The sequence below is a fragment of the Furipterus horrens genome, unplaced genomic scaffold, assembly GCF_987537825.1.
Source record: "Furipterus horrens unplaced genomic scaffold, mFurHor1.1.pri manual_scaffold_2, whole genome shotgun sequence".
NCBI classification, from domain to species: Eukaryota; Metazoa; Chordata; class Mammalia; order Chiroptera; family Furipteridae; genus Furipterus; species Furipterus horrens.
In genome coordinates, this window is record NW_028327172.1 from 43,043,759 (window position 1) to 43,058,329 (window position 14,571).

The following is a 14,571-nucleotide window of genomic DNA, read 5'->3' on the forward strand; positions in this document are numbered from 1 at the left end:
GATTTCTGGGACTTTTTTTGGGTTTTTTTTTTCATCTATAAGAGTAATAACAGTATCCATGTCACAGATTATTGTAAGTCTTTTCAACAGGCCATTGTGAAATTTTAATGTTAATATATATATAAAGCATTATGATTCATATTAATAATTTATAAAATGTTAACTTTTTTTTTCAGGATACAATTGTTAACTCTTCCATTGAAAGAGTCAGAGTGGAATTGTAAACTAGTTAATCTATCTCATTATCCTTTTATAGGGAAGGATATATTGGGGAAAAAAATATGATCAGATATCTTTCAGCCTAAGGTGATGTTCCTGAATCCTCAGTCGGCCCTGTGGTCTTTCATTAAAGATACTAGACCTGGAGTGTGCAGACACAGATGGTACCTTCCTTTTACAATCACACTAATCCCCAGGACATGTGGTATGTTCTAATTGGAGTCCCAGGACTGGAAGATTCACACACCTGGATCTCCATCCCTATCTGTTTTATGTACATTGTGGCTGTCATAGGCAATATCTTCCTAATATTCTTGATCATGACCCACTGCAGTTTCCACGAGCCCATGTATCTCTTCCTTTCCATGCTGGCCTTAGCAGATGTCCTGCTCTCCACAGCAACAGCTCCCAAAATGCTAGCAATCTTCTGGTTCCATTCAGTGGATATATCCTTCGGTAGCTGTGTATCCCAGATGTTCTTCATACATTTCATCTTTGTGGCAGAATCTGCTATTCTCCTGGCCATGGCATTTGACCGCTATGTAGCCATCTGTTACCCACTGAGATATACTACAATCCTGACCTCCTCAGTCATTGGAAAAATTGGCATAGCAGCTGTGGTCAGGAGTTTTATCATATGTTTTCCATTCATTTTCTTGGTATACCGGCTTACATTTTGTGGGAGAAACATCATCCCCCATTCCTACTGTGAGCACATGGGTATTGCTAGATTGGCATGTGACAATATTAATGTCAACATCATTTATGGCCTGTCTGTGGCTCTGATCTCTACAGGACTGGATGTAGTGCTCATCATTATGTCCTACGTAATGATCCTTCTCACAGTGTTTCGGAGACCTTCTTGGGCTGCCAGAAGCAAGGCTCTTAGCACATGTGGTTCCCACATATGTGTCATACTTATGTTCTATGCTCCAGCCTTCTTTTCATTTTTTGCCCATCGTTTTGGGGGTAAAACCATCTCCCACCACGTCCACATTTTAGTAGCAAACCTCTATGTGGTGGTGCCCCCTATGCTCAACCCCATCATTTATGGGGTGAAGACCAAACAGATTCAAGACCAAATGATTTTGCTTTTCTCCCCCATCAGCACATGCTTTTCAAATAATGAACACATCAAAAATTAAGAGTTCCATATGACTCAGTAAACCTTCTTCTGCATATCTACCCCCCAAATTGAAAACATTTATTACATTTATTCACAAAGATAGATGCACCCCTATGTTCATTGCAGCATTATTCAAAGTGGTGAAGACATGGAAACAACTGAAGTGTCCTTCGATACATGATTGGATAAAAAAGAGATGGTACATATGTACAATAAAATACCACTCAGCCATAAGAAAAGATTAAATACTGTCATTTGTGACAACATGGATGGACCTTGAGAATACCACGCTAAATGAAATAAGACACAGAGTTAAGAACCACATAATTTCATTCATGTGTGGGATATAAAACTGAAAGCAACAAATGAACAAACAAGGGAAAAAAATGAAAACTCATAGACACAGAGGGAAGGGGCATGGGGAATAGTAAAGGGTAAAGGGGGTCCAATACATGGTGACAGAAGATGATTTGACTTTGGGTGGTGGACATACAATGCAATGTACAGATGATGTATCATAGAATTGTACGCTTGAAACCTACATAACTTTATTAACCAATGTCACCAAAAAAAATTAAAAATACAATAAAAATAAATATAAAATATTCTTAATTCTCTCATCTATTTTAATTTATTCCTAAAATTACATAAAAGTAACCAATAGAAGAGAAATATATTTCAAGTTTTAGCCCAGGTTAACTTTTCACATATAAAGCTGGGAAGTGGGAGTGAAGAGTCACTCAGCTTTTTTATAGACAGTTGAAATTCTGCTGAAATAGAAATGCTCGTATTTCTATCAGCTGATATTTGGACCAATAGAATGAGGCCACTATGTTTTAGTTCATAGGACAATGGAGTCTCAGTCCCCTTCAAAGTAGGTACCTTGGGACCTCACACAGTTCTCCCAGTGGCCATCAGTTGCTTCGTGGTATTTTCCTGAATCTCTTTGGTAGTCTGACATTTCTTCCTTTCAAAGGTGATTTTAGTTTTGGGAAAAGCCAGAAGTCTCAGAGTACCAAATCTGGGCTGTAGGGGAACAGAGTCACCTGGGTGATTAGATGTTTTGCCAAAAATTCCTGCACGGAATGTGATGCATGAGTGGACGTGTTGTTGTGATGAAGCTGCCAATCATATATTATTTGAAAGATGTTTATTTCGCTGTAAAGATATTTTTGTCTTTTTTAGTCTTTTTTATTGTTTATACTATTAAATTTGTCCCAATTTTCCCCCATTACCTCCTTCCCCCACGCCTGACGCCCATTCCCAGAGTGAATCCCCACACCATTGTCCATGTCCATGGGTCATTCATACATGTACTTTGACTAATCCATCCCCTCATCTTCTTTCAACCAGTCCTCATCTCCCTCCTCCCCTCTTATAGTTGTCAGTCCGTTCCATGTTTCTGTGCCTCTGATATGACACCTATATTTTAAATGAGGGTGCTAAGAGATAACTATGTAAACTGAGAAGATCCCTTTATAAGAGGGAGAGAGGCTGGATAATTTGTCAACAAACTCTGAAACTCAGAGATTCAAAAGGTATATGATCTTGGTAGATGAACTGTAGCTTTTCCCCAGAGGTAAATTTAGAGACTACATAGTCAGAATAATAAGTTTCCCACTTTGTGGCTTTTGCTCTGCCCTCAGTGGTCTCATATATGATGAAACTCTATGACATAAAGCAGAAAGTGTTAAGAAAAAGTATCCAAAAATGTAAAGAGAGTAAACCAAACCAGAATACCCAGTGTCAAAACGTCTTCAGAATTCTCTTATAATTGAGGTTTTTAGGTAATGTAAATCAAAGAAGTGTAGAAAAAATTTTTTAAAAGGCAAATCTGAATTTTGTTTATTGATTTTTATTTATTTATTTACTTACTTACTTTGAAGATAATGTGATTTTTTAATCTATAAAGTATAAGAAAGTAACAGAGTTCTGCAAGAACAACATAAAAATCTATAATATGCATTATGTACTTGAAATTTGCTGAGAGGGCAAGTCTTGAGTATTATTGTTACAACAAAGGAAAAAAAAAGGAAAATTGGATTTGTTGATTGACTTAGTTTGGGTGAATATTTTATAATGTATACTTAAATTGAGTCAGCATGTTTTGCATGTTAGATATATACAATTTTTTATTTCAAGTTTATACATGAATAAAGCTTGGGAGAATGTCAATAATGTTTTATAGCAGCAATAATTAATGAAAAAATGAAACAGAAAATGACTTCATTCAAAATGGTAAAAAAGTAAATATGTAATGGAAAAACTGTAGAAAATGTTCACTGAATAATGTTCATTGTAGTAATAATAATACCATTCAAAACAATCTATTAATTTAATGTCATGCCCCTCAAAACACTAATATTACATTGTGTTTTACTGGTGATATTTTTCAAAATTTTTTTCAAATTTTATTTAGGTAAAAGGTATGCACCATTAAATTTTCTATAATAGCCTTTTAAAAGAATTTTACATTAAAAATCACATTTTTCTTATTTTTAATTAAGGTATAATTGACATGCAATATTATAATATTAGTTTCACATGAGCAATGTAGTGATTTGATATTTACACATTAAATATTTCTAAATGCACAATACAGTAACATTTAATAACATTAATAATATTCACAATGTTGTACAATCATGACCACTATCTAATTGCAAAATTTTTTCATCACCAAAAAAAGAAACTGTATACCTATTAAGCAGAAATTCTCGTTTTTTTGGTAATCTCCAATCTACTTTATATTCTAAAAATTTGTTTACTCTAGGCATTTTATATAAGTCGTCGTCGTCGGCAGCCGTCCGTCTCGAGAGACGATGGTGTAGCTTCTTAAGAGTCTATCTGCACCGCCGAGAATGGCTGTGCAGTCCGACTCGGGAGTGACACGGTATCTGTCTCCTCCCGTGTTGAATCGACATCTTGCGATGACGCTGGAGTGTCCTCTCCAGTGAAGCTGAAGCTACAGAGCCTGGGCAGGGTGATATGGAGGGTGTGCTGTTGCCCATGCAGCAGACCCCCCCTCTCTTCGCAGCTGAAGGGTCCAAGGGAAAGACGGAGTCAATACAGCTTGGCTTCAGGTGCGCCGCAGGAGTTGCCGGTGTTGACTACAACGTCAAACCGCCTTAGGGACTCCGGCTCCGGATTTTCTGTCGGGGTTTACTCCCTTAGCCTTTCCCCTGAAGAGGTATGCCGCAAGGCAGCGGCGGTTTTTTGGAGTCAGAGTTTTCCTTCTCTGATGTGCCCTGACTGGAAGATCGAACCAGCGACACTTAGCTCGCAGGCCGACGCTCAATCCACTGAGCCAAACCAGCCAGGGGTATTTTATATAAGTGGAATCAGACAATATTTACCATTTTGTGTTTGATTTATTTCATTCAACATAATGTTATCAAAGTTCACCCATGTTTTAGGATATATTGTATTTTATTCCTCTTCATGGATGCATAATATTCTATTTGTATGTATATACATTTTTGTTGTTTTTACCATTTGGCTATTATGAATAATGCTCTAATAAACATTTATACACAAGTACCAGTTTGAGTCCCCTTTTTCAATTTTTGGGTACCTACCCAGCAGTGAAATTATTAGGTTATATAGTAATTATACATTTAACTTTTGTAAGAACTGCCAAAATGTTTTCAACAGAATTTACACTTTTTACATTACAACCAGGAATATATGATGGCTCTAATTTTTCCATATCCTTGTTAGTGTTTCCCTTTTTTAAAGTTACAGACATTTTAGTAGGTATAGAGTGATATTGCAGAGTAGTTTTGATTTGTTTTTTCATGTGTTATTGCTCATTTGGATATTTTTTAGACATATTTTTTGCTCATTTTAAAAATTGGGTTGTCTTTTGGGGTTTGAATTAACTGAGTTTTGTATATATTCTGGATATTAACTCCTTATCAAATATATAATTTGCAAATATTTCTCTCTTTTTATACGTTGTCTTTTCACTTTCTTGATAATATCATTTGATGTATAAAAATTTCTAATTTTATGATGTCCAAAGTTCATGTTTTTCTCATTCTTGATCATCTATTGTTAAATCCAACATCATGAAGATTTATCTCTATATTTTTTAAAAGAATTTTATGGTTTTTACCATTTATGTTGAACTCTTTGTTCTATTTTTATGCATGGTTATTTATAATGCTTATCTTAAATAATAAATATTCAAAAATTAGCAAGAATTATTTCATTTTTAAAATTTTATTTTTATTTAATTATGGTCAGTATACAATCTTATGTTGGTTGCATTAGTTTCAGGTGTACAATATAGTGATTCAACATTTTTCTCACAATGTGATCACACCACTAATTCTGTTAATTATCAAGAATTTAAAAATATGGCCAATTAAATGTGAACTTATACATTATGAAAATGAAATAATCACAGCAGTGAGATATGACAAAACAGATATGCAGATCAAAGAGCAGACTACAGAGTCAGGGGATAGATTTTATTTATATAAAAATTAAAATAGAATATGTAGTTCCTCAAAATGGCTGAGAAAAGAACAGACCACCAATTAGTACATGATATTGAAAAAATTATTTACACATTTGAGAGTATTTAAATGATACCCCTAATTACCCAATTCCTCAAAACAAACTCCAAATGGAGTAAAAGTTTTCTTCTCTCTCTTTTTCCCTTTGATTGCTGTGTTTTTTTCACTATTAGTGTCTCTACTTCTCTTAATCATTATCTATATCACTCTCTATCTCTAGCTACCATTCTATCCCTATCTCCATTACTGTATTTTTTACTTTGTGTGTGGAATTTCTTCTTAAGGATGCAAAAAATTTATCATAAAAATATGTTAAATTCACTACATAAAATTATGTATGTCATGTATGTGATAAAATGAACAAAATTAAAAAGCAAGAGAAAATTATATTTAAAATTTAAACAGATGTTCTACATCTAAATTATACTTAATGGTTTAAAAAATTAAGTATTTGTTATTTATCTTATTTTTGTATATGCATATACTTATGCATATTTCCTGGCATGCTTTTCCATGAGAATCATTTGATTATCTTCTCTAAAATCTAGCTGAAGATTCTGAGAATAATTATTCATAGTTAATTGCTCCTTCAGGACGGTCTCATCTTGCCTCCCCTGCCAGTCAGCTACATATAAGTAGAAGTAGAAACCATATCCACAGCCCCTTTGGAAAGAAGCAGCCAGAAAGGGGATACACGAATGCATGTGCTTGCTCTCATTTTCACCTGGATAAGTAAGTGTCTGATGTCTAGGCTTAACTAGCTGTAGTTGTGCCTAATGATACACTGATACTGGCTTGTACCATTTTGGCAAAGCCGATTATAAACACCTCAGTACTACATTCAATGGCATCACAGCAGTAGCATTAAATTGCTCACAGTAGTATTTCACCAAAGAAATTGGTAACTGGTAGAGATCAGGGCATTTTCACTCAGAGAGCTGATTGTTAAATATTTATCAGCACTCCACTGGTTATAACTAACCAAGGGCCCTATTCCAATAAGAGAGGAAGAATTCACTCTCACTCACCATTGCCATTTCTGAGACCCATTCTGAATTCCATTTCTGATTCCTAATCTTAATCCAAGGTTCTGCTACAGATGACTAGAATTTTAGTGCAATAAACTTGTTTCCAGATAAAGAACTCTACTCCTGAACCCCAGCACCATGATCACACTCAGCTGGTGAGACCCTGAGAGTTTTGGTGTTGCTCTCAGCCCTGACCCCACGTTCTTGAAGGAGACACTGACCTTCCTTCAAAACACAGTGAAGCTCTCCTCATCTTCCATGTATAGCAGGTAGTGAAAGTGTGAACTGGTAAGTTAAAAAAGTATGTTGAAAAATATTAAAAACTAGGAGAAACTATCCTAGTTTTCTAATATATTAATTTTTCTTTTTTATTTCATGCATTGAATATTTATTGTGCTCAAATGTAATGATAAACAATTTACATATGTCATCTCATATCACTATTATTGTGTTTCTATTGAATACCTGAATCTGAGATATGTGACACCCCCAAAATCATAAGTCTATTACATGTAAAAATATTCTTCACTACTATGAGTAACTTTGCCACTCATTCACTCCTATATAAATTACAGAAAGTTACCAAATCTTTTGGTCTTTACTTTCAAGTCAGGTTGTCATCTCTGTGCTTATTGTCACTGCCTTTAACTGCCATAAATGACCCAGCTTGAGATTTCTATTACTGCCTTCTGCATTTTGCATGTAGCCCATGTGGGAAAACTTCCACACATCCAATCAGATTTTTCTCCAATATTCTGCGGTTTTCATGGCCTCTTGTTTCAGACATATGTTTTCTGTTTATTCCATAAGAAAATGTCTTATCTATGACTACAGAAGCTCAGAATTTAATGTGCAATAACTAACAAGTGATATGTATATTTTAATCTTCAAGTGCTTCCCAATATCTTCAAATGAAGTCTCGCTATGATATTTCCAATGGATCCATTGAATTCACACCAGCAACATTTACTCTTGTGGGTATCCCAGGACTAGAAGCAGAGCATATCTGGATATCTATCCCTTTCTGCCTAATGTACATCATCATCTTCATAGGAAATGGCATCATTCTTCATGTCATCCATACTGACACTGTTTTGCACCAGCCCATGTACTTCTTTCTGGCCATGCTGGCCTTTGTTGAACTTGGGGTCTCTGCTTCCACCATGCCTACTGTGTTAGGCATTTTCCTCTTTGGCATTCATGATATCAGTTTTGGTGGTTGTCTGCTCCAAATGTTTTCCATGCATTCTTTTACCCTCATGGAGTCAGGTGTCCTTCTGGCTATGTCTATAGATCGCTTTGTGGCCATTTATAGTCCATTGCGGTACACAGCCATCCTGACGATTTCCCGCATCACTGCGATGGGTGCCACCATTGCCTTGCGAAGTGTGATGCTCATGTTACCACTGCTCTTTCTCCTGAAGCGTCTGCCTTTCTGTGGGCACAACGCCCTCACACACTCTTACTGCCTCCACTCAGATCTGATCAAATTACCCTGTGCAGACACCCACCACAATAGCATTCTGGGTCTGTTTGTCATTACTTCCACATTTGGGCTGGACTCATTGCTCATTGTGGTTTCTTATGTGCTGATTTTTCACACAGTAGTGGGAATAGCTTCTGGGGCGGGGCAATGGAGGGCACTCAACACATGTGTGTCACATATCTGTGCTGTGCTTGTGTACTATGTTCCCATGATCAGCCTCTCTTTGTTGCATCGTTTTGGACAGCATTTACCTCCACTCCTCCAGATTTCCATGGCTAATGCATACCTCTTCTTCCCACCTGTGGTTAACCCCATTGTCTATAGCATCAAAACCAAGGAAATTCGCAACAGCATTGTTCGTACACTGTCTAGAAAAAGGGATGAGATCTGATCAAACAGATGATACCCTGAATACCATGAGAACACAAGAACTTGGGTCAGACCTATTGTCTGAATATTAGCCTTGTAAATCGGAAGGATCCCATAGTTTATTATTGCTTATGAATGAGCTATACATTTTAGTAGATGGAGAAAAGAAAAATACTCTGCCCCCACTTCTCTCTGAGAAACTTACTGAAAGAGACATAGGACCTGGACTTGTTTTTTCTGGAGAGGATGTCATTTGTTTATTGAACACTTCATTATTCAATGCATTTATTTCTACTCCCCTTGGGAATAGGTAGAATGGGTACTGGGATGTTTTTCTTTCCAGGTATGTACAATTTCTTGAAACATATTTGTGAGTGAAAAGAATGAGGACATGAAAAATGTGTATTGTATTATTACCTTTATATAAAGTGGAAAAATGAATATAACCTATTCAGTATCAAAAATAACAGAATAGTGGTTACTTACGATGTATGCAGAGGTGAGAGAATAACTGGGAAAACACATGAGGAACTTTTTGGGATGGTAGAAATGTTTTATGTTGTGTTAGGGATATAAGTTACAGAACTGTATCTATTTGTCAAAATTGTATTGTTAAAATTTGTGCATTTCAATACGTCTCAATTTTTCCTTTGAAACACATTATAATATTTAAAAGACTAGCAATAACAATAACAATACTCATTGGATTACATGGTGAATGAAGTATAAACAATACAAGAAAGGTATAATGATGGTAAGTGTTAAAGCTGGATGTTGAGTAGGTGGAGGTCATTATAATAGTCAGCTTTGTACATGTTTAAAATGTTTTTAATAAAAAAAATTTTTAAATATACTAATGGTGATAATATTAAATTATCATTGAATATGGACCATGATTCAGAGCTAACTTTCAACTGGTGAGAAAGATTTGATCAGAAAAGGATTTGACTTTAGAAAACTATTTTATTTTTTATGCACTAAAGTTAAAAAACACAGATTCTAAGAATAATGGTTTTAGGGTTAAACAACTAAAAAATAAGCCCTTATTTTTCTAATAGTCTTGGTTGACACAAATCATTCAGTAGTAGACATCTGATCACAGGAAAGTAGGAAGAGAAGAAACAAAGTGGAGTTATCCCTCTAGACAGGACCTGCAGGGATCAAGTTTTTTCATTTTTTGTTTTCAAATGATTTTGACTTTCCAAAAATTGCAGTGAATATGATCATACACCACAGAGTCTTGAATGATTTTTCAGTCAACTAAATAATTAAGAGAGGTTCCTGTCTTAGAATAAATGAGAAGTGAATAAAGTCATCAGTGGTATCATTTATATCTTTTTTCCTGTTTTTATCTAATTCACTCAAATTATTGAGTTTTCTTCTATTTTTGTATAACCAGCTTTGAAAGTACTCAGTCAATGGAGTTATGGAAATGAGCTAAGATATTTTTAATAGTTTAGTCTTTAATTTTTTCAAGATAGTTCAGAAGTCATTTGATAGCAATTATTATTGTTAATCTCCATGACAAACCTGTAAATTAGATAGTATTATTAATGTTATTACACAAATGAAGAAAATAAAAAGTTACATAAATGTATCCAACTTTCACTAAAAAAATATGATTTAACAATTAGATAGAATAATGCATGTAAAATAATTAACACAGTTCCTGGTAGGATTTACTCAATGAGCACTTAGATTTTATTCTAGTTGTACTTTTCCACCAAATCTGATGAATGTGTGAATCCTACAGCCAAATTTCACCATGACTGATAGTAACAGCTCTATATCTTAATTTTAAGTTCAAAAGCATCATAATTAAAGTTATAAATTTATTTGCTGAAAACTGTATGCAATGTATTATACTAAGTGATTTATATATGAGATATTGAGATCATTTAATTCAAAGAAATGAGTTGTGAAACAATTATCAGTATCTTCTGCATGTTGCAATAATGGGAACGGGAGCAGAGAAATCAAGTGTCATGCCCCAAATCACAGAATTAGGAAGTGGAAGAATACAGAGTCAAAAGTAGATAATCCAATTCAACGGCTCATTCTTTAACCAACCATATTCTGAGCTCTACAACTAAAAATTAAAATCCATTTTTAAATTGGAATCTGAAAAATATCAAGCAATTGTTTAAATCATGTGCTCCTTTAGGTTCATAAGGACACAATTTACTCACCCATTTCCTCTGATTATAGTCAAGTAATAATGATACATAAATGTTTCTTTAGAGGATCTTTATCAAATGGATCTTAACATTAATCTAGTTGCTAGAAATTTTTCTTCTGCTTCCTCAACTCCACACCATCAGAAATATTATCTAAAATCCTTTGGATCAAGCTTCTTATGGTTATGATAAAGAAATATTAAAAACAGCATTTAAAATATTTTATTACATATTACTTTTTCTAAGGTCAGTAGTTATCCTATTATTTTAGCATTATTTCTTTTTAAAAAAAGCAAACTACTTTTTCTCCTTTGAATTACCTTAACATTGTTTCTGAGAATCAATTGACCTTATGGATCTAGTCTTATGAAAGAAAAATTTATAGAAAAAAACTTTGCCTCTACAGAAATTGTAGTTTCAGTGAACACAAGATGCATAAGGCTCTAAGTAAAGAAAATGTTACTTTTCATAGAAACTTCTGTGTTACCAAAATGGTTGAGAATAAAAAAAATTCAAGCTTAGGGATGTCATAATGGTTATTGGTGAGGAGAGAGAAGAGCAGAAGGTGTAGAATGGCACTTGAAATTAAATATAAAGGATGTGCAAACAATAGGGCACATTGAGAAAAAGTTCTAAAATGAACTGCTAAAGAAAAAGCTATAGATTAAAAATGATTTATTTTCCCAGAAAATAAGTAGAAAAAGGCACAAGATAATATGATTGGGTTCTGGGAAAACACAGCAAGTTTGAAAAATTAGGTTGAAAGTATTTTGGTAGAATTTATTGGAGAGGGACCAGACATACACTTTAAAAGTAGCTTGTCAATATCTCCAAAGTACATGTTAGAATTTTGATTGAGATTGTATTACATTTATAGAGCAATTAAGGGAGAAGTGTCAACTTAACAATACAGTGTATTTTAACCATGGAAATAGTGTGTCTTCCTAGGTCTTCTTCAATTTGATCTTTAAAGTTTTTTTAACTTTTTATTTTAGAAATCTTGGGTGTATTTTTTAATTAGTCCTAATTATTTTATGTTCTGTTGTTACTATAAATACAGTTTAAAATTTTATGTTTTATTGTTTTTCATCTATAATAATTCAATTTGTTTTTATAATTGTTTTTCTGTTACAGTTGTCCCCTTTTCCCCCCACCCCTTACCCTGTTCACCTCTTACTCTACCCACCCCTTCTCCCACATTCAATCCCCACCCTGTTGTCCATTTGTTTTTGTATTTAATTTTTATTGTAAATTGTTAGATTCATTTATTAGTTTTAGTGATGTGTAGTTTCTCTTGAGTTTTCCTATAGAAACAATCATATCATGTGCAAATAAGACAGTTTTAGTTCTCTTTTTTCCTAATTTTAAAGAAAATATTTTTCTTCTGTGTCTTTTATTTATTTCATTTTTTAATATTGCTATGATTTGGACTTCTGTCCCATGCTGAATAAAAGTATTGACAGCAGACATCTTTGCATTACTCCCAAGCTGACAGAGAAGTTTTAGTTTTGCACTCTTAAGTATGATATTAACTTAGGTTGTTCATAGATACACTTCACCAACTTAAGTTCTCCATTAGTCCTAGTTTTCTGACAGTTTTCATTTCAAATGGATATTGAATATTTTCATATGTTTTCTCTGCAATTATTGACAAGACTCTGTCCTTTATTTTGTTCGTATAGTTAGTTACATTGATTTACTTCTGTTTTGTTGTTTACCAAACACTTAACTGACATATATAATTATAGCATGTATATATTTAGATTTAGAGGCAAACAGCTCAAAATTCAGCTGGTAAGGAAAGAAGAGAGGGGGCTGTCAGCTCCATAGGTCAGTCCAGAACTCAGTTAAGAATATCTAATTGCCTTATGGAACTAAAGCTCAGAAGAGTTAAGTTAGTATTCAGAAACACGGAGTCCAAGTCTGAGTCCTGGCTAGGAAGAGGCAGAGCTGTTACATTCCAAATGTTGGCCCTGTACCACCACATGCTGCTTTGAGCCTTACTTATGTACCCTATATATAATCTCTGGTCTTTGTTTTCTCTTTGTGTGAGGTGTCTGCAACACATAGCACATGACTCATACTCCAGGAGAAATCAAGTTATATTGGCATTTATTTGATCTTCCCAGGACTTGAGAGTCTCGTGTTCTTTCTTATATCCAAATCTATCCCTAGAGATATTTTTTAGAGCACACCATCACCCTTCCAGTTCTCTCTGTTCAAGAAACCTTGTCTGGTTTATTGTAAGAACCTTCAAACTGAGTATAAGAACCTGGTCCAGCTACTTTCAGGTGGCTTCCAGTCAGCACACAGATCTATTTGGCATTTTGGTTTCCTTTGGGTCTCCTCTCCATCAAATTTGTTCCCTGCTCTGATCTAAGAACATAAAAACTTTTTAAGGTGTAAGAAAGGTCTGTCCCCAAAGCAACATGGCATCCATAATCCCTAGGGTTCTGCTCCACTCACAGGTTTGAGACCCCCATCAACTAATGGCTCTGGTTAGTCAGAGACAAAGTCCAGGGTAATGGACAGTCACCTGCAGCAGTTACAGTTTGAGATATGTGTCAGATTCACATACACCCTACCAATGAAGGAATGGATATTTGAAATAAGAAACTTAACTTCAAGAGGCTTGAAATGAGAGCCTGTAGGGGTTACTTTAAGTTAAAAATGGACAAACAGACATCATAGCCAGGAATCAGACAGAGCAGAGCTTTTCTACTGCTCTTCTCTCAACTGCCTACATATTTGTGGGCATGTTGTTTCCTCTTCTCTAAAATGGGGCTTATGATACCCACCTCAGAGACCTGTTGTGAGAAATGTTATAATGCTCACCAAGGACATAGCATATGTCTGGCCCCAAATGCAACTAAAATATTCAGGGCCAGGTGTGAACACCCTGGAATTGAGATCCAGAGAGACATAAATGAATGGAGCAGAGGTTTGGATCTGCTGCACATTGGCTCCTCTAGGTGAAGTCAGATCAATGTGTTGGAAAGCATGCTAGGTGGTACAACTGGTGGTCTTTCATTTATGTAGTCATTTACTTTTATTGAATCATAATTCAGATGTCATCAAATTTTTTATTTGAAAAATCTTTAGTTCAGTGGTTCTTAGTGTATTATAAAGATTGAGCAACCATCAGAGCTACTACCCAATTCTAGAATATCTTCATCACCTTAAAAGAAACCCGTATTCATCGATAGTCACTTTCCTTTTCCTCCATCACCTCCATCTCCATCTCCTTATCCTGAGTCTTGCCAAACACTAATCTACCTTCTGTCTCTATGGATTTGTCTTTCTGGGTGTTTTATCTAAACAAAGCATAAAATATGAGGATTTCATCCATGCATCATATCAGTACTGTTATATTCCTTTTTAAGGCTTAGCAGTAGTCGAGTGTATGGATATAGCACATTTTGTTTAGCTATTTATATGTTGATAGATTGTTTCTACTTTTGGTTATTGTTAGTTATCATTAAAAAAGTGTCACTAGGAGACTTTGCTTGGGGTGGTGAACACACAATACAATATACAAATGATGTACTATAGAATTGTACACCTGAAACCTACATAATTTTATTAACCAATAGCACCCCAATACACTCAATAAAAAACAAAATTTTTAAAAGCATCACTAAAA

The 14,571-nt window shown here is 34.7% G+C and overlaps 2 protein-coding genes across 2 annotated transcripts; both read left to right on the forward strand.

Annotated features, from left to right (window-relative positions):
• Positions 1–374: 374 nt before the first annotated feature.
• On the forward strand, positions 375–1,364 carry LOC150018337 (olfactory receptor 52Z1-like). Its single transcript, XM_090267291.1, has one exon. It carries the CDS (start codon positions 381–383, stop codon positions 1,362–1,364), a length of 984 nt encoding a protein of 327 aa, XP_090123417.1. The 5' UTR covers positions 375–380.
• A 6,434-nt stretch (positions 1,365–7,798) lies between these two features.
• On the forward strand, positions 7,799–8,773 carry LOC150018338 (olfactory receptor 51G2-like). The gene has a single exon (XM_090267724.1). The coding sequence runs from the start codon at positions 7,808–7,810 to the stop codon at positions 8,771–8,773; it is 966 nt and encodes a 321-aa protein (XP_090123850.1). The 5' UTR covers positions 7,799–7,807.
• The last annotated feature ends 5,798 nt before the right edge of the window (positions 8,774–14,571 follow it).